The following is a 20,888-nucleotide window of genomic DNA, read 5'->3' on the forward strand; positions in this document are numbered from 1 at the left end:
TTGGAAGAGGAAAAAGAAATAAATAAAAAATAAAAATAAAACTTGAAAAGGAAAATGGAGTAAAACCTGGAGTCCCTCAGTGGGATTGTTCCAGGAGTGGATCTGGACTCAGCGCGTCTAAGTAAATGTTAAACGTCACTTATTTTAGTCATAGTCCAGGAATGAATGCACATGGAAAACACACGTACAATGCTGTCAAATACACCCACACACACACACACCCCACACAACCAATTAGGTAAACTCAAACATCAAATGCAAGTTCAAATCCTGTCGAGAGTCATGCAAGCAGAAAGGGTTTAACTCCACCACCTGTAGGCTGCCAGCGGGCTCCATTATTATAACATCTGGAAATACTGACGCAGCCATTATTGGGGCAGGCACAGACAATGCCCTGTAAAACTGAATTGAACTTAGAGGAAACAGTGTGGGGGCAGACAAGCGCATGGATAGTCATGTCATTCTGGTATCCTGCTTTTAAGAACTGCAATGTTTTTCCAGGATGGTTTTTTTGTTGTCAAACAGCTCAATTTTGGTCAGATTAGGTGGGAGAACATCTGTGAACAAAAGTTTCCAAGTTGAGATTCTGACTGGGATTTAGGTTCTAGTGTGAATAGCTCTGCTGCCACCACCGTGTTTCAGAGTGATGTGTTTGGATCCTCCGCATGTCCCTCAGACGGCTTGTGACAAACTCTCAACAATATTTCTATTGACATTCCTTCAAAAAGGCCTTCGTTCTCCCACAATTCAACATTTTCGGAGTGCATGTCAAACGTTTGTCCTGTTAAAAATTGTTTCCCTCCTGAGCTCTGGATCTCTGCAGCTCCTCCAAAGCTACAGTAGACATCTGGGCTGTTCTACAACCTTTCCATTTAGGTCAACGACAATGTCTTAGTTGGGTTTAAAGTATTTACGTAAAATACCAAAAGTTTGAGATGATATTTTATAACCCAACAAATCTTTCTATTTCTGAGTAAAGACTGAAAAAAAGTAGAATAGCTCAGTCAATTAAATAAATGAAAATTAAAAAAAAGAAAAAAGAAAGAAAACATTAAATGAATATGTTACATTTCTTGGTGGGAAAATATCCAATGAATAAATGAAGAATGATTATTAAGAGGAATGAGTTTTTACTCGAGCTTTCTAATGTGTAATGCAGATTGATTGCTGAACACTTCACTGTTGTTGTTCAGTGGTATTTATGTTCTCACCACCATGTGGTGCTGATGGATAAGGAGGAAAATCACTTATTAAAGAAATGAAAAAAAAAAACAAAGAAACTTACAATTTTAAAAGAATTGGACTGAAACGCCGAGGGTTCATTCACAAGCATCAGATGGGAGAAATAGTGTTTTAATCTACCATTAAATGGTCGTTTTCTGTTTTTGTAGAGACTTTTGATGCAAGATGGAAGAAAGAGGGAGCCAGAGACCCAGTCCCACTGGTTCCCCTGGTCCTTTGCCAGCGTACATCTGCTGCTGCTGAGGCAGAGATGGGACTCTAACTCAGAGGAGAACTTTATGCTCAGGAGCTCAGTCTTCCCAGGATGCCTCTCCACACTTGAGCACTTTAAACGAGGAATATTTCAGCTGGAGAATATTTGCTTTTGCTCTCATTCAGGCTGAGGCCTGTCTTAAATCTGTAATCATGTCCCAGTCCTGGTGTGGACAAGCCATTCTGCGTGCGGAACTGGGCATACTGGTGGCGGTCCTGGTGGTCAGCGGCATGGCACAGATATATGAAAGAAGGGAAGAAGGGTCGTCCTGCTATGGAGGATTTGATCTTTACTTTGTTCTAGACAAGTGAGTGCTTCTACTTTCGGATAATCTCAGCAGACGTTCTGTTAGAGTTTGGCGCATGAATCACCACAGTTTACTTCGATGCCACAGGTGCAAAACTTGTTGCTATAAAAAGCTACAATTTCTAATTATAGTCGGGCATGTAAATAAAGGACTTGTGACTGCAATAAGTGAACAATTTGGTACCACGTCTTTATGCTTCTCATATTTGTATTTAACCTAAATAGTTTTGAAACATATTCTTTTTTTGTAGTTTTTTTTTTCTTTAACAATTTACAAGGTGATTCTCCATAAGTTAGAGGCTGCAACATATTTCCCTGCAATCTCCATTTGATGAATAACCTAAATTATTTATGAAAGTATCTTTCAAGTTCCAGGCAAGCATGTAATAATTTTTGGAAAATGTTTTAGCTTGTTCCACTAAAGTTCTGGAAAAATACAGAATAAGACTCAGGAGGTAAATCTTATGATTCAGGAAAGTAAGTAGTAAGTTAGGTAAAGTTATACCTAACTTATTACATTCTGAAGTTAGTCCTGAAAGTAATTTCTAAATTTCGGGCAAGTAATCAGTATATTTGATGAAAATTGCTCAAAAAAAAAAAAAAAGCAGCAAATTTCCGAAAGTAATTTCTGAATTCTGGAAAAGTATCTGTTAAGCTTCAGAAAATTAATAAATTTATTGACTTCTACATTAACTGTAAGATTTTTTAACCCTCTGAATATTGTTTCAAGTTTGCGTCATGCTATTTTTCTATTATTTCCAACAATTTTTTGAAAACCCTTCGTCTGGATTTGTCACAGTTCGCTCATGTCTAACTAACCTGCTGCTTCCAGTTGTTTTTCTCTATTGTTTGACAGCTAAAATGGGAGTTTGAAATATGAATGAAATATTGGAATGCAATGAAAAAAAGGGACAATTTAACGTTTTGCCTGAAAAGCTTTTATTTCCACAGTATACAGACTTACATAACGGATGATTTATCGGAATACATCTCCCTAATCTACTAATTATTTTAGAAATAAACCTGAAGTACTAATAAAATCCAGCAGCAGATTTCTGCGCTCTTTAAAAACAGGAGGGTTAAATCACGCAGGCGATTAAACTGTCACAGAGATAACATGACTTTACAGAACGGATCCGGTGTCACATGACCTGGTTTACATCTCTCTGGGTTTCACAGAGAAAGCATTTTTTTGATCTTGGACAATAAAACTCCCTGCAGGGACTCGTGTTGTCAAACTGCAGACATACTTTCTTGACAGGAGCAGCAGCGTTTCTCTCGCTGTGCTCTGGGTAGCAGAACCTTTGCACCATTAGAGCCAGATGTTCCAAAGATCCCTGGTTTTTGGCGCCGTCCCTCCACTTAGACTCACATCTGTGGGTAAATGAAAACATAAGGACGAGAGGCTGCCCAGGGTAGGCGCTGGAGCTGGGTAGAGCTCCAAATTTCCATTTAATTACTGACGTCAATGTAATACCCTGCATTTTTTTGTTCACTTTTTTATTTACTTGCACCTGACATTAAAATGCAGAGCAGAAGAGAGCAACAGTTAAAATCTTGTGACTTTGGCTTTAGTTTTCTTTTTTTTGTGATAGCAACAGTGAAAGCTCATGAAATCAACCCGTGGTTTATTTGTAAACCACGGGTTTAGCGTGTGAAGCGATATGAACATGGACCTGTTGTTCAGCGCTTTAGCCATTGTGCAACATGATGTCGCTGTTGTTTGTGAAGAGTAATAACAAGTTTGATGAATTTTGTTTCGGAAATGAATTGGGTGACTTGGATCATCTTCCAGATCTGGTTTCAACTCCTGGTTTTGTTTGTGTTGGTTTAGTTTTGGGTCTTTAAGTAGCTCACACTGTGGTATCCATAAAGTGCCACAGTGTCAAATCCAATTTTATAATTTATAAAATGTATAAAAGTGCCTTGTATTTTCTAGTTTTAATCACTAGAGCTCTATATTGGCTGGATGTTTCCCCTATATTTCAAAGAACATCAAATCCTGTTATATATATTATATTTTAGGTCTGATACTTGTTCTTTGGTTACGTTTTTAACATTACTTATTCTTTACGTAGATTTTGTGCTGCCATGTTTCAGGACTGGATGGATAATTAATGAAACGCTAAAAAAAAAATCATAATTTTGAAGAACCTCAGAAAATATGGATATTTTTTATTTGTTATAATTAACCATCTTGTTTTCATGCAAATAATCACATAATTTAATCTGAACAACCAATCAGAGTAAAACAATTATTGAAATTCATTACAATGCATACCACAGTGTTTGGTTGAGTAAATAGTTGGCTAACGACTTTAAAGTAATCATTTAACTTGCCAGTCTTTAACAAAATATCAAATGTAACTCTTTGAATGTTTTGCATAAGAAATATTCCCGTATCTTACTTACTCTTTCACGGCTCTGAACTTTGTGACTCAGGTCTGGCAGTGTGCAGTATTACTGGAATGAGATCTATTATTTTGTGGATCATCTCGCCCACAAGTTCATCAGGTTTGTGCAGAAAATCCAGCAAAATGCTATGTCACAGTTACCTCGTGTCATTTATTGTCTTTGTTCTAAATGTCCCAGTCCTCAGCTGCGGATGTCTTTTATCGTCTTTTCTACTGAGGGACGGATCGTCATGCCGCTAACGGAGGACAGGTGGGACTCACAACACTCTGCTTTATGCGTCTGGTTCTGGTTTGTGTTTTATTTTTTGCCGTTTTTTTATTGTTTCCTTATCAGAGAGCAAATTCGAACGGGACTGGAGGAGCTGCGCATGGTGCATCCAGGCGGAGACACCTTCATGCACAGAGGCTTTCAAAGGGTAAATATCTTGATGAATGTGTTAAATAAATGGAAGAAATCGAGTCCAAGTCGGAGAACTAACTTCAAACATTTTCCTTTCAGGCCAGTGAGCAAATATACTATGGCACTGGGTATGGTGAGAACACTTTTAAAATGGGTATTTCTCAATATTCAAGCATGTCTCAGGATGCAAACAAACGTGGCGTATGCACTGAAAACTACACTTCAGCTGAATTTCATATTTTTCACATCTTAACCTCTTGATTTCTTCTTCTTCTTCTTAAGGATACCGGACAGCGAGTGTTATCATCGCCCTGACAGACGGAGAACTGAGAGAGAATCAGTTTGACCTGGCGGAAAGAGAGGTGAGGGAAATGACTCCGAGCCGAGGAGGATGATGTGTCTTTTTTTCCTCTCATTTTGCCAAATTGGACTTTAAATTCCTGTCTAATCATTAGGCTGGCAGAGCAAGGCAACTCGGTGCCACTGTGTACTGTGTTGGGGTGAAAGACTTCAACGAAACACAGGTGACTTCTGCCTGCCAGCTCATAAATGAATCGATTCATCGTTAAATTGGAGTGACTTGAACTGTTTGCTGCTTTAATTGACAGCTTTCCACAATAGCTGACAGTAAGGACCACGTTTTCCCTGTGCATGATGGATTTCAAGCTCTGCAAGGAGTGATCGACTCGGTGCGCCACACACCTGATTAGATCCTACAAAAGCATAATACCGAGTTTGTGATATGATTAATTTCTTTTGTAGATCTTGAAGAGGTCTTGCATTGAGATCCTGGCTGTAGAGCCCTCAAGTATCTGCGAAGGAGGTGAAAAAAAAAACAAATAAAATGCTTTATTTATCTATGAACATAACATACATTCACTGAAAAAGTAAAACACCTACATGTTTTGTCTGAGGTTAAGATAAACCAAACTAAACTTGTTTTGGGACAGTTAAAATACCAATATTATTTCCATTTACCAGAAAAACTAGCAAGGACAGTTTTTCAGTTTTTTCTGTTTGTTTTTTTTTTGTGTGTAACTTTCTTCAAATTCAGACTTTAACATACATTTGGTGAATATCAGGAGTAGTTATCTTTCCTTGGAAAAGCTTTGGAAAAAATTAAGAGACCATTTAAAATGATCAGTTTCTCTGATTTTACTTTTTATAGGTAAAGTTTGAGTAAAATCAACACATTTCTTTTATTCTATGAACTTTTGACAACGTGTCTCCGAAATTCTAAGCAAATATTTAGCATTTGCAGAAAATGAGAACTGATCAAAGTAATGAAAAAGCTTCTAGTAATTCAAATAAATCAAGTTCACATTCATGTAGAAACAACAATACTCATATTTTAACTCAGGAAGGGATCAGAAATTAATCTTTGGTGGAATATAAACTTCCTGGTTCTTATCTTTAGATGTTGCTTCAATATTTCCACATAATGTTCTTTCTTCATGATCACATCTATATTATAAAAAGCACCAGTTCCTCCTGCAGCAAATCAGCCCCACAACATGATGCTGCCACCACCATACTTGATAGTAAGGATGCTACAGCTGCACATTTTAGACCAAAATGGGCAGCTGTTTTGAAGTTCAAAACTTCTGAATTTGAAGAAAGTTACAAAAAAATCTGAAAATAAAGTTTTCTAGCGTTTAGCTGATGGGAATAATTTAGGTAATTCTAACTCACCTGAAGCAAGAGATGTTTGATCAGTGTATTTAAACTTCTGCATTTATTTACCCAAAAACTTTCAAAGAGGTTAATTTTTCTTTTAGAACAATATTTCTGATTTGCCGTGTCTCTGCAGAAAACTTCCAGGTGTCTGTCAGAGGAAACGGTTTCCTTCACTCCAGAGACGTGCAGAAAGTCCTCTGCAGCTTCCGCATCAACGACACAGTTACTTTCAGTAAGTGCTGCACTTCTTTAGGATTTGACACAAACATTTTTCAATATAACTATAAATATTTTTTGTAAAATACTAAAACTGATAAACCTGATAAATAAAAAGCTTGAAAACAAGAACTATCTTCCTGTAGGGACTATGGAACTCATTCAAAGCCTTAAACTAGACTTCCTTATAATTTTGGTTCCTTTTTAAAAATATTCTTCACTCTAAAACATCTTAACAAGCCTAATAACAACTTGTAATGTGTTTGATTTTACTCTCAGCTCAGCTGTGGCTGCACTTCCACACAAAACAAGTTATTGCCCTTAAACGTTATGTTACAAACTCAAACTTTTCTGCATCTTACTGAGATTTTGTGTGTTGAATCAAACAACATTTAAAAAAATCAAAATCTCAAATGTGTCTTTTGGAGTTTTTCACAAATGTCACAATTTTTGTGCCGTTTATGACCATTCTTCTTTGCAAAATTGGTGAACCTCAGTCAGATCGGAGGGAGAGCAACTGAATGTCCTGCTCCAAACTCTCAGCTGGATCTAAGCCTGGACTTTGACTGGGCCGTTTTATCTAAACCATTTATTTGAGTTAGTTGTGCTGCAGTGGAGACACACCTAAAACATGAAGGACTCCTAGGAACAAAGGTTAAGAATTAAGTATCTAAACTGTCCCATTGCAGCCCTGGTTATGTGTTTATGGTCATTGTCCTGCTGAAAGGTGTTCCTTCACCTCATCCTTAAGTTTTTTCTGACCTCTAAATGGTTAGAAACACAAGTTCATCCAGATGTTTATTTAATTATTCAACAAACAATAAAAAGACTGTCACTACAAATAGCAAGCTAAGTGTGGAAAAACTAAGGATGAGGCAATAAAACGAGATAATAAACTCCGTAATTGTTACCTACAAGCTCAGCCAATACTAAGTCTTAATCCTTATTACATAATAAGCCCTTCGGTGTCTTTGACTCTGTTGAATGTATTATGATTCTCAACATATGGATGGGCTGGGCCCAAAAATTCTTGGTGGGCCGCTGTGACGTTAGCCTTCTACCTCTATAGTCAGCATCAGCGCCGACGTTCTTTGCTTTGAATCGGCTGGTAAAGCACTCAGGACTTCTCAGATGTCTGCAGGGGAATGTGGAGCTCATCAGCAACCAGGGCTCTTTGCACACGCTAGACACTCACTCAGCCAGGGTAAATAAGCCACAAGCTCTCCCCGTTTGCTTCAGTTTCCATTAGAACAGGAAGTCCAGGAATTTAATAACATTAAGAATAGGATAGAAGTTTTTGACGTTTCAAGACCAAAAGAAAAATATGAATTTGACTTTCCTTCTTCATCACTGAACCATCCTCTGATTTTTAGCTCTTTGAGCTTTAACTCTTTTTTTTTTCTGTTCCTGCAGTGGAAAGACCTTTGGTGGTAAGAGATACTTATCTTTTGTGTCCAGCTCCGGTTCTGGAAAGATTTGGAATGTAAGTTGGAATAATGTTCTGCAAAATGCAGAATACAATAATAAGATGAAACATCACTGTCTGTGCTCATATTTATGCTTGTGCATGCTCATTAATGACACTAGGAAGCTGACAAACCTCTACTTTAATATGAACAATCTAAAATCAGCAAATTGTGAACACAAAAACAGATTAAAATGTTAAAAAAGGATGAAAAAGACTAAGTTGGGTTCTCTGCTGACATACATGGATTGGGGAGTTAAATTTTGTGTGACATTCCCAATACATGCAACTTAGAAAATGCATTAATTATGAGACTGAAACAATACCTGGGATCAGAGAGAAACATACCAAGATTTAACCATTCTGTTGAAACGGAAATAAACTAATTAGTCGACAAATATAGCACACAAATGCATTTGTTTGGTTTTGTTAAGTGGATCCTTTTCATTTATTGCTGGAAATCTTCCCTGTTTTCAGGTCAGCCACACTCCATGTCAGCATGAATAATGGCCTCAGCTTCATATCCAGCTCTGTCACAATTACTGCCATCACCTGTGTAAGTATAAAAACCAAAGCTGGTTCAGATCATTATATTATGGTTAGATGTGAACGCCAAACATCAGCTACGTTGTGGATTTCTCCCCCAATCTTTACTCTGACTTCTCTTGTGTAATGGTTTTGTTTGCCCCATTTCATGCAGACATAATGTGAAGTCTTGTCATTTTTTTATTCTTAAGAATCAAAAGCAGTGCAAAGTGAAAATTGAAATCTTCTTTGCAGTCTGATGGGACTTTTGTGGGGATCGCGCTGCTCATCCTGCTGCTCTTGTTCACCGTTATTCTGCTCTGGTGGTTCTGGCCTCTCTGCTGCACTGTGGTATATAGCCAAGAATACATGGAAATAAATGGATTTGCTTTTGAAACCAACCCGATACTTCATAAACTCATTTTTACGTGCTGAAACTGCAAGATCACAGTAACTGTTTCGACTCGTTGCAGGTTATTCATGAGCCACCTCCTCCCGTGATTGAAGACCTCTCTGTAGGTTGTTAATTTCATTTACACATTTAAGTCACAATTTAATTCATTTATTTTAAGAGCCTAAAATTGTTTAGGAGGACGAAGACGGTTTTCCAAAGAAGAGGTGGCCCACTGTGGACGCGTCGTACTACGGTGGCCGTGGAGTCGGGGGAATCAAGAGAATGGAGGTAAAATGTTGGGAAAAAAAAGTTAAATAACAACACACATTTATAAAATATGAGAACTGCTTCTGCCTCACTGTGTAATTGCTCTACAATAGCAAGTGATGTGGTCGAATGGTAAAGACATTACAGTTTAAGTGTGATGTCAGGAAAAGTGGGCCATTATGTGGCTTCACAGTTTTAAAACGGGTCACGATTGTATATATTGCAAAAAATTGGTCAATTTAGTCCCTTTTAGATGTTATGAGACCAAAACAATCCCAACATAAAGAACCAGTGAGCTGTTTCTTTTCCTTTTATTCATCCACCGGGGAGGCAGTGTGTCTGCAGGACGACACTCAACCCACCCAGACGAGCTCCTGTAAAGTCTGAGCAGTGGGCAAAGGAAGACTGAGAGTCTGTAGAGGAGGAGGAGATTTCCGGCCTTTCAACAGCGCTGACACAAAGATTAAAGCAACAAAAAAACAGTCTACAGATGTAGTGGAAAAAAAGAGAAAATTTTTCTCTGTCTCATCTTTTTAAAATCACATTCCATGTTCCAGATGATCAGTCAAATGTTGGACAAATTTGATGACAGGAAATTATTTTATTTTTTGAGGGAAGCTAACTAAACCAACCTGGATGAAGTGAAAAACATTCATAGTTGTGAATCTATATTAATGTCATTTACATAAGTAATCAGTCTTGTTCTGGATACTTATCAAAAATAGGATCTAGTTCTTTAATTAAATTATATTTACACAGAATAATTGAATATGACATCCATTTATTTATGTAAACGTAACACCAAGACAAACGTAAATAAATAAGAGAAATTCTTCACTTCTTTGGATTAAAAGCTTTGAGACGTAAAGTTTGTCGCTCTCTCTAGAGTTTAGAGGAAGGCTTTTCTCACAGAATATTTGTCCCACAGTTGTTCTGCTCAGCTACTGGGGAAATCTTCACACAACAGGTTTGTTTTTGCCAACAATGTTCATGGTGTGGTTTGTTTTGGTGTGTCTTTGGTGGTCCCTCACTCTGGATCTCTTTGAGACTCAATTGGACACAAAGAAACTAAGAAGACATGAAAACATCTGGTCGGCCTGGTAAATCGTCACAGTGATGCTGTCAGACCACTTGTCATTTCTGAGGTCTGGATGTCCTGGAAATGAAAGCAAGTTGTTTGTAATCTGGAGAATCAATTTAAAATTCTCCAGATCCAACAACTCTGGAAACTTGCAAACATTTTCGCACATAAAAGAGGAGGTAATGGTGAAAGATTTGTCTTTTCTCTTTTCCTCATTGAGCTTTCTTTGACAAAATATTGACTTCTTTCACATCTGAGAGGCAGAACTGCAGTTGGAAAGTATCAACAAGAACCCTGGTGGGTTTTACCTGTTGGTGGTTTGTTGGTCACTTGCCAGGACTTGCTGGTCATCGTCGAACCTGCAGCTTTTTATTCTGTCCCGTGTTCATTCATAACTGCGTGGTTTGGCTCATCCAGCAAATAATTATGACTGGAGAGAGGATCATGCTGTCCTACATGCTGTCCATGTAGGACAGCATGTCAGTCAGGAAAAGAGCAGCTGCAGACCCCACACATTCTGGATACAAACGGTTTTGACGTTTATCTTCAGGTGAGCTGTTTGCTGTGTGCAAAACTTAATTTACAAATGGAAAGAAAAAAAATCACAATTGCGGTGTTTCCTTTAAAAAAAAAGAAGTACAATTAAAATCACACGTGAATAAGTTTGTTCTCTTGAGAAGTCATTAAAAAATATGCCAAGCAATCATGCTCCAACTACTTCCTGTTATCTTCCTCTGTGACGTCTGCAGCAGTGGCGACATCAATTTGTTGGTCATGTGACAAAAGTGTTTCCATTGCATTTTTGTGAAATAAACTTAATTTGATGCGGCCAAGGGCACCACAGTATACCAAAACGTTTTAAACATTATTTCTAAAAATTGGAGTGTTTCTGTTGAGCAAATTTAATCCTAAAATGTCCAACTGTAAAATTACTGTCAATGAAAACCCAACTACTGAGAGTTTCTTTAACACAACAAACAGCTGGCAGCCAGAGCAGCCAGCTACTTATCAAAAGTAGCTGGCTACTTATTTTATTTTACAGCAAATGTAAAATAAAATAAGCTTTTTTGCACAGCTGTAAAATGTAAAGTTTATATATTTGTATCTGTAATGTAATGCTTGGAAAAAAGATGTCAAATTCCTCATTTGTTCAAATCCATGCTACTGTTGTCAGTTTTTTGGAAAGCCTTGCTTGTTTTGAAAACTAAAAGCTTCTTTTATAGTATATATAGTTCAGCTGTAGTGAGCATAACAAGCAGCACACAATCAAAAAGTTCAAACTTTGGTTTATGCTACAATACACAATGACAAACATGAAAGCAGAACAATGGCTGGGAAAAAATATAATCAACTTCAATTCCATGTTTTGCATATTTTGTGCATATTAACCTTTTAATTTTTTTGTAATCATGTCATGTTTTTCATTCATCATGCATTCATCATGCATTCATCTGTTATTATTTATTGGGATCTCTTCTAGCTCTTTTTATAGAACCAAAGTATTTTAAGGGTTGCACTTTCTTTTTATATTGGCTGTATATTCTGCCAACACATTTCCTGTTTCCTGTTACTGATTTGAAAATTAAATGTCTTCCCATCTGTTTATTATCTAGCAGCATGTGTACTTCAACTGAGAGAGAAACGAAATACAAATCCAACAAAGAAAGACGGAATAATCGCAAAAGTTCAAAAAGAGGACATAAGTGAAAAAGACTGAGTGAAACATTCCACATTCAGACTCCTTGATGTGGTGATTAACATTATTCATAATGCTTAAATTGCCAAAGTTAAATCGAAACTGGCTTCAGGTCCACAGATGAAACACGTGGCAGTCTTTACCTCAATCCTCAGCGTGCAGGAAGGAAAAGATGAAAGGTGGGAATGAGATCAAACAGAAGAACAATAAAGCTGCCTTAATGGAGTTCAGCACGCAGGTCCATGCTGCATGAAACCGAGTAACTTTGTTGTTGTGACCGGCACAGAGAGCCACAGAGAGCCACAGAGAGCCACAGAGAGCCACAGAGAGCCACAGAGAGTCACAGAGAGTCACAGAGAGTCACAGAGAGCCACAGAGAGCCACAGAGAGCCACAGAGAGCCACAGAGAGCCACAGAGAGTCACAGAGAGCCACAGAGCCACAGAGAGCCACAGAGAGCCACAGAGAGTCACAGAGAGTCACAGAGAGCCACAGAGAGCCACAGAGAGCCACAGAGAGCCACAGAGAGCCACAGAGAGTCACAGAGAGTCACAGAGAGCCACAGAGAGTCACAGAGAGTCACAGAGAGCCACAGAGAGCCACAGAGAGCCACAGAGAGTCACAGAGAGCCACAGAGAGCCACAGAGAGCCACAGAGAGCCACAGAGAGTCACAGAGAGTCACAGAGAGTCACAGAGAGTCACAGAGAGCCACAGAGAGCCACAGAGAGTCACAGAGAGTCACAGAGAGCCACAGAGAGTCACAGAGAGTCACAGAGAGTCACAGAGAGTCACAGAGAGCCACAGAGAGCCACAGAGAGCCACAGAGAGTCACAGAGAGCCACAGAGAGCCACAGAGAGCCACAGAGAGTCACAGAGAGCCACAGAGAGCCACAGAGAGCCACAGAGAGCCACAGAGAGTCACAGAGAGTCACAGAGAGCCACAGAGAGTCACAGAGAGTCACAGAGAGTCACAGAGAGCCACAGAGAGTCACAGAGAGTCACAGAGAGCCACAGAGAGTCACAGAGAGTCACAGAGAGCCACAGAGAGTCACAGAGAGCCACAGAGAGCCACAGAGAGTCACAGAGAGTCACAGAGAGCCACAGAGAGTCACAGAGAGTCACAGAGAGTCACAGAGAGCCACAGAGAGTCACAGAGAGTCACAGAGAGCCACAGAGAGCCACAGAGAGCCACAGAGAGTCACAGAGAGTCACAGAGAGCCACAGAGAGCTAGACTGAGGCCATCTGGACAACAAACACGACTGAAATGTTTTTATGACAAAGGAGCTGAAAAGTTTTACTGGTCTGAGACACTGATTTATCTTTTCTTTTCTTTTTTTTTCAGAGAACAGTTTGACATAAAAAAATAAAAAAACAATTCTTTATCTTTGAGAAAGAGCAGCAGTAAGCAGAATGACTAAAGGAACTCTGCCTGATAAATCATGCAGAAACAGGATTATGTCTGACTCCTTTGGGACGAGTCACTCCAAAAGAAAGACGCTCTTCATTCAGCGAGCAAAGCTCTGGAGTCAAACAACTCCAAACACTAAAATGGAAAGTATGCAGAGCTTCATTTATGTGCTCTTTCTGCCAAGTCAAGGCATTTGTGGCTTTTGTGTGGTAGCTGAAAGGGAGTGAATTTGACTAATGAACTTCCAAGGCTATGTTGACAGTGCTGGTTTAACTTGTTAAATTCTGACTCACTGTTGACATCTCAGGCTTTTCTGCATCAAGGTAAAGGCGAACATAAAAAAAGAACTGAAACGAGACATTCAGGAGGTCTGGCGAGGGATCTTGTTTATGCTAGTTACTTCTCCTTAACGTCGCTGTTTAACATCAACTGTAAAATAAAGTCAGTGTCGAGGAAAAGTCACAAATTTGAAACAGTTCCATGGAAAGAAACAAAGGGCTGCCTGCTTTTGTTTTGACTTGTGGATTTTAGCAGACTTGGTTTAATTAAAACCTTGCAGGACTTTGAACGGTTTCTATGGAACAAAGCAACCTGATACAGCAGCAATTGTTTAATGCATGAGTTCAATCACAGCTTCCCTGACACCAAAGGTTTCTCAACAGCTTTCATCCTTTTTTCCTACAATTGACTGATTTAATTATTAAAGATACTCTTTTTTTTCTCAAGATTGAAAATACTCTGACTGAGCAGCTTCAGTCAGAGGCTTCTGCAGATTCGTAGTAACACAGACTGCTACAAGAGACGTTTCCTGCCATCAACACCTCCAATAACTCTTTGAAGAATCTGAATTAATGAGCTACAACAGCATTTAATTTCCCTCTGGGATTAATAAAGAAGTTTTGATTTTGATTTTTAAGTTATAATTTGTTCTGTCTGCCTCTTTAACTAATTTGATCATTTACGATGCATCATATTAAAATATATGTCCTCATCAGTCTTCTTTGTCAGACTAAAAGTATCTTTCTGAAAATAATATCTAAGCCGATATTAAAAGTATTTTTCATCTAGTTTCTAAAAATATTTCAAGTGGTCTGATGTAATATTCTAATATTACATCTCATGTTTTCATTAGTTGTAAAGGGAAAATTATAATAGCTCAGAGAAAAGAAGGCATCTGTATATAATCAATATAGCATGTTTTGCTTGGTGATAACTTTCCTAAAATAAATAGGCTTTTCAGTAAAATTCTGAGTGATTAAATAAGTCTGTATCTAATGATTTTATGTCAGCCTTTGTGTTTTCAATCTCTTTGAAGAACATTTTGCTGGCTGTATGAAGAGTCCTCCATAAACAAAGTTCTGATCGGACCCGATTAATGAATCTCAGCGTCATAAAATCCCCATAACAGCTTTTAATGCCAACGTTTCTGTGGGGGGAAATATTCCATCAAAATCTTGTGTCCCACCTTCACTAACATATGAAGTTTGTTAAACACTTTCCAAGGTTTTAACTGGAACCATGTGTTTTGGTCAGATTTAACAAACACTCCAGGTGGGGTCGTTGGTAAATAAAGGCTGTCCCGTTGAGTTGAGACCTTGTGTTTACTATATGTTACTTTAGCTTTCGCTAACTAATATCTGCAGTATGTTTGTCATTGTTTTTTTACATGGCTGTTCTCCTTTGCTGGTCCGTCTTTCCAGGTCCGCTGGGGAGATAAAGGCTCAACCGAGGAAGGAGCCAAACTGGAAAAAGCCAAAAATGCTCGAGTTGTGATGCCGGCTCAGGAGTATGATCCACCTCCACCTCGGCTTTATTACCACACACACAAAACCATCCCTTCCCAGAAGTGGTATTCTCCCATCAAGGTGCTCACTCACTTTTTCCCACCCTCTGACCTAAAGTCAGATTTATTTATTTTTCTCTTCTCACTGCACGTTAGATTTGCTCTTGATACAAACCTTGGTTTGGGTAAATATGCTGTCATCTTCTGAGTTTTTGTTTAATGCTCACAAAAGGTTTCCTCAGACACCAGAAGTGAGAAAAGATTTTTGGGTTTTAGCGCTTTTGATGATGTGTTACCAGGAAACAGTTAATAAAATTCAGTTTCCTCTGATATTCGTCAGCTGGAAGGATGGACGTAACACGATCCAGACCTGAACTGAGCTAACCCCTCAGAAAGGAATCTGTGGAGTCTGTTGTGTTTTTAACTGGTTGCATTCATTGCTTATCTGTCGCCATTTAGGCCATAAAGCTTTCCACGCGTCTGCAGAGAAAAGAACCGAGCTCAGAGTTGGACCTTCTTTTCCTCTACTTTCTTCTTCATGAGATTTGTTTTTCAAAAGATTAACGGTACAATTAAATCATTTCAGGTTATCTGATAAACATAAATAACTTATGAACAACTAAGAGCAGATTTGTTTGTCACTGTTTTTAAAACTGAACTGCTGTTGGTACCGTTTTGACATTTTGGGAAAATAATTTTTTTTGGCAAGTTTAGTGTAAATACAATACAGCTTTGTTCTTAAGAGACTTTTTAATGCCCACATGATGCTGTATTGCACATAAAAGTTAATAAACTTAAGAGGTAATGGTTTTCAGCTGGAAAATTAACACACACAAAAAAAATCTTAAAGCTGCAAAAGTCAAAAGTAAAAGCTCAGATAACGACTGATCATAATCATAAGATTGCAAAAAATATAACAGAAGTGACAAATGTCATCTTTTTCCAGGGAAAACTGGATGCTCTCTATGTGCTGCTGAGAAGAGGCTACGACAGAGTGTCAGTGATGCGACCTTATCCTGGAGACAAGGTGACTTTATTTTTCTACAGTGAAGCAGGACAAGATGTGAAAACAAACTCAAGTACAGGAGCAATAAAAGCAAACCTAAAAAAAGGCCCTTATGGCGAGACTGGGGTAACATCAATGTCATTTTTGAGTTAAATATAATTCAAATTAGCCTTATGGAAGCTGTCGAGGGCCATTGGGAGATGATGAAGTAATTTAGACAATGCATTATTGTCTGGAGTTACACGCCTGCAGAAGTCATCAGGACTCCATGCAGTCTGGCTCCCAAAGTTCACAGAGTTTTCATGACTGAGTTTTCTTTTATGTCACTCGCTAAAAAGAAAAATGCACTCTTTCCACTTGCAAATCTGCCAGTCGCCTGCAACAGGAAATTGAGGAATTTTTGCCCAGTTTTTTGCCCTCATAAAGCTAATTGTCCTTTCGTCATTAGTGGTGCAGTTACACGTTTCCACTTTACTCTCTGCGCCTTCATCACAGGGTCGGTGCATCAACTTCACCCGGAGCCCTTCCTACCCTCCGCCCCGCTACCCCATCTACAACCACCCCTCCACGCCCATCTACACGTTACCGCGCAGGTACCAACGCCGCCCATCCGACGACTGCGAGGGCCTCCACCTGCCCCCATCGCCAACCTCCACCCTGCCGCCTCTGCCGTCGACTCCACCCCCGTCCTCCAGCAGCTGCTCCTCCTCGTACACGCCTCCTCCCAACAGAGACCTGCCCCCGACCAACGGCAGACAAAACTCAGCGCCGCCGTCTCCCACAGGCTCCCTGCCTCCGCCACCTCAGGGGTCGCCTCCATGCAGAGCACCTCCGCCCTCACGCCCGCCTCCGCGACCCAACCACGAGATCAACTGAGGATCCAAACGTCTCAGAATTTTACCCACAAATCACTGCTGGAGTTGTGTTCAAACAAAAATACATTGACTTTGCTCAAAAAAAAAGGCATAAAACATAAACTAGATTTCTTCACAAGTCTACGTCAGTGTAAATAATAAGAGTTGTTTAGATGTTTGTGTTTAGTTTGTCTTTTACATTAAAACGTGCTTGATGAAACAGTCAGTCACTGTTTGTCAGAGTTTTAAAATAAAAACGTGGCAGCAGCCAAAACTTTTGGAGCTTAAAGGCAACCAAAAGTTGCATAAAAGGAACTTGGACAATATTGCGTTTGTGTCTTATGAGTAAAATACAAACCTGGGGTAAACATTTGGACAGTTTTTTTGGGATCTGAGGACAGCAGAAGGTATTTTGAACTGACAGAGGGCACATAAATGTAAAAACCACTGATGTTCTCACCTGGGAAACTTTATGCTCACAAACAATCACTTTAACACTCTGCCTGCTGACGCTACTAGCACTACTTCTCGTCATCTTGCCATGAAATGTGTTGCGTCCTCGTCAATTAACTCAGAGTTCTTTTAATTATTTAATCATCCTGGACCAAAGCGAGTTTTCAACAGGAAGGTTGCCTTTGGTAATTGGAGAGAAATACATCTTCTTTTGCCTGCCTTAATTTTTGATAAATATAAATATTTAAATATTTGTTTATTTGTGTTGTGTTAGACTTGGCGTTTCCCTCACGTTTAAGCCTGAACTAATCCCTCACTTCTTCTTTTTCATGCAGACATCGAAGTACATAAATGCTTCTCAGTTAGATCTTATGCAAAATGGAGAAGAGGTACAACACTGAGACCAGATTACTAAACTAAAATAAAGTACACTCAACTTTAATTCATTTCTGATCCCTTTGAGTGACAACCTGGAGGTTATCTCTACAGGTGTTCATTTCCTGTAAAGTTAAACGTCTTCTCCGGAGAGTTAATCTGTGACTGACCCAGCAGCAGATCTGAAACCTTTGTTTTGTTCATTGTGCAATAAAATTAAAAATAACACCCTTTTTGTCTGCTTGGCTCACAGTTGATTTTCTTTTTATTGTTTTTGTCAATTATATCAAAAATCTGTTACTTTAGGTTAGTTTTTAGAGCTAAATTTAGAGGTAAATCTCCCGAACTTTGATTTATTGAATGTGAGTACAATAATCCCAGATGTGGGTGGTGCCGCTGGTGGAGCTTGACTGTCAGGAGCCCAGGTGTCTGTGTACTTTCCAGCAAGTCTTAAAATAAACCATTTTCACAGCTTTTCACTTGGAGAAGAAGTTCTGGATGAGCATATAAATCGATTTACCAGAACATGGAATTAGATACGTTTCATCCGTCTCAGAAGAAGACACTGCTTTTTTGAGAAAAGCATTGCTGACCCCTGACCTGCCTGGATTTGTCCTGAATCCAGTTGCTTCTCTTTCAGGAGGTTTTAAAGTTTCTTCTGACCCCAGCAAAATTTGCACAAGATTCACACATTCTTCATGCAACGGCAGCAAGCTAAATCCATCAAGTATGAAGGATCCAGCTGCAGATTATTATAAAATAATATTAACCAGTAATATCATCTAATACAGAAATCATTACAATAGGTGTTGTGGAGGCTTGTTGTCCTCCATTTGTATGAATCTGCTGCTGAGAAACATGATCACCTCCAAACTCCAAAGGTGATAGTTATTATTTAATAATAAAAAAAAAAAGATGTGCAGAGCATTTGTTCTCCAACCTTGGTGTGTGTTTTTAATTTTGGTCTCATCTAACCAGACTTTGTTCCCCTAGTATTTCTCTGGTTTGTTTGCAAACAAACTTTAAACACGCTTCAACAAGATTTTTCTTCAGGAGTGGAGTCTTGCGCACTGAATGTGAATAGAAGTGGCAAGTGCTCAACTTCTATCCGTTAATTTCTGGACTTTCTATTGGAAAACTTTTTCCTTTTATTTCTGTCAGTCAAAACTTTTGAGTGACCAACTTATAGTGAAATTATTATTTTTAAACTTTTTATGGCTCCAACAGAGCATTAGGTTTGAATTAAGCTTAAAACAAGGATTTATGTTTTGCAACAATAAACAAAGATGAGATTATTTTCTCAGCAAAAAAAATCATCTTAAGTTATGATCATAACTTCAGACGATCGTAAGTTATGATGATCTCATGATCTAATTTACTTTTTTTTTTTAGCAGATTTGAATTATTTGGATTTCTAACAAGTGGTCTATGCTGTTAGCCTGATTAAAATTATATCGACTCAAAAAAATATTTGTATATTCTCCCTGTGACAAAGGGAAAAAATCCTGCTTTTAATATTAATATACTCAATAAAACGCAGAAAATGTTGATCTAAACAATTTAATTTTACATGTGAGGAAAAACTGAGCGTTGGCTAATGAAGCTAATGACTGATCCATTTGGGAAGAATGCTAATCTTGTTACTTTTTGACTCCAGTAGATGCTGTAGAGGTGGAAAATGTGTCCTTTGAAACAATTCCTTAGTTAATTTCCCTTTTGGAAGCTTGTTTCTATTATTCCTCGTTCCTGTTGAACATCTAAATTTTTTTTTTCTTTTTTTCCCTCCGAGGGAAACAAAAACGCATGAAAAGAAAAAAAAAACAACTCTTTACTGGAGTTAAAATATTATGTAACAAGCCACAAAGCAGACAGTCAGCTGACTCTTATTCCAGTCAGATTTCCTAAAATAAATCCTATTTCCATGTGTTCTTCCAATATGTTTTTCGTATTCGGAAATGCCTTGAAAGACACTCAAATCTGCAGTTCTGCAGGCAGTGATGAGCTCACAAAAAAAATCAGAAAAAAGAAACTTCCAGAAACAGAGGAAAAACACGTTGAAAATGAAATTTTAATTCCTCCAGGATGTCAGCAAATAAGAGCAGTGACACCTGTGACAGCTCCATGAACTCAGTATTTCACTGACAGATTAGCTCCTTTGTGACCCCTTCTTTTTTTAAAAAAAACAAGATAGTGATAGCTTCACTTCAGTGCATTATGTAACATTAGACAGAGGGGAAAAAAAGCATCTCATGACTTTATCTCCCTGAAGAATCCTAAAAAATGTTTTGCAGTGGCTTCAACTTCCCAGCTTGGCCGGCAGCGCTGTCTACCTTGGCTGCACAAACTGTAGGGATGAAGACATTCATAGATAATTGAGTTCAGGGGTCGATGAGCAACAGTGTTTAGGAAAAAAACAACAGAAGTTGAAATTTATGTGAAGAAAAAAAAAAACAAAACATCTAAACTATCCAATCTTTGTGAAATCCAGTCTACTTTCTACAGTTTCCGCACGCAGGTCTCCAGAAGATGGGTCTCTGAATGCTTTGCTGACTACCGGGAAAACAAGTGACTCATGTTACGATGCAGGAAGGTTTCTTTTGAACGTCATCAGTGCCTCCAATTGGTTACGCTGCTTTATTGGGACGTTTAATCTAGACTAAAAGTACTCATGATTTACTGAGTGTAGGGGACACTTGGATCAGTCGTTTCTTTCCATTTTACCTCAGGAGACTTCATTCTTTAAAAATCAAAACAAGACAATAAAAAGATCCTAAAAAGAGATTTTTTGACCAAAAATAAAAACTTTGAGATATAGCTTTTATACAAAAAAAAATAAAAAATACGCAATTGTGCTGACACAAACTTAGCTTGCACTCAGACAATGAAATATATCCCCTTAAAATGTTCCAAAAGTTTTAATAACGACACAAATGTCCTCTCCGAACTTTGCCGTACATTTTAGCAAATGTCCTTATTATCAATATTTAATATACTTAAAGCTTGCTCAACATCGGCAGCAGTGGAAACGTCCGTATGAACTCTGTTGAGAACATTGAAATGATGAGAAACAAA

The 20,888-nt window shown here is 38.5% G+C and overlaps 1 protein-coding gene across 1 annotated transcript; it reads left to right on the forward strand.

Annotated features, from left to right (window-relative positions):
- Positions 1-1,522: 1,522 nt before the first annotated feature.
- Positions 1,523-18,037, forward strand: LOC129366464 (anthrax toxin receptor 1-like). Its single transcript, XM_055040338.1, has 18 exons — positions 1,523-1,802; positions 4,244-4,315; positions 4,394-4,465; positions 4,550-4,631; positions 4,715-4,748; positions 4,898-4,977; positions 5,071-5,139; positions 5,224-5,304; positions 5,378-5,438; positions 6,426-6,524; positions 7,922-7,991; positions 8,451-8,529; positions 8,754-8,849; positions 8,972-9,013; positions 9,088-9,180; positions 15,046-15,210; positions 16,075-16,155; positions 16,630-18,037. Exons 1-18 carry the CDS (start codon positions 1,648-1,650, stop codon positions 17,008-17,010), a joined length of 1,812 nt encoding a protein of 603 aa, XP_054896313.1. The 5' UTR covers positions 1,523-1,647; the 3' UTR covers positions 17,011-18,037.
- The last annotated feature ends 2,851 nt before the right edge of the window (positions 18,038-20,888 follow it).

This window comes from Poeciliopsis prolifica, unplaced genomic scaffold (assembly GCF_027474105.1).
Source record: "Poeciliopsis prolifica strain line A6 unplaced genomic scaffold, Auburn_PproV2 SCAFFOLD015, whole genome shotgun sequence".
Taxonomy (NCBI): Eukaryota; Metazoa; Chordata; class Actinopteri; order Cyprinodontiformes; family Poeciliidae; genus Poeciliopsis; species Poeciliopsis prolifica.

Coding starts and splice junctions, on each gene's coding strand:
- LOC129366464 (XM_055040338.1), top strand. CDS start 1,648: ATGTCCCAGTCCTGGTGTGGACAAGCCATTCTGCGTGCGGAACTGGGC. Junction 5,305..5,377: donor TGCAAGGAGTGATCGACTCG/GTGCGCCACACA, acceptor TTTCTTTTGTAG/ATCTTGAAGAGGTCTTGCAT. Junction 8,530..8,753: donor CAATTACTGCCATCACCTGT/GTAAGTATAAAA, acceptor TCTTCTTTGCAG/TCTGATGGGACTTTTGTGGG.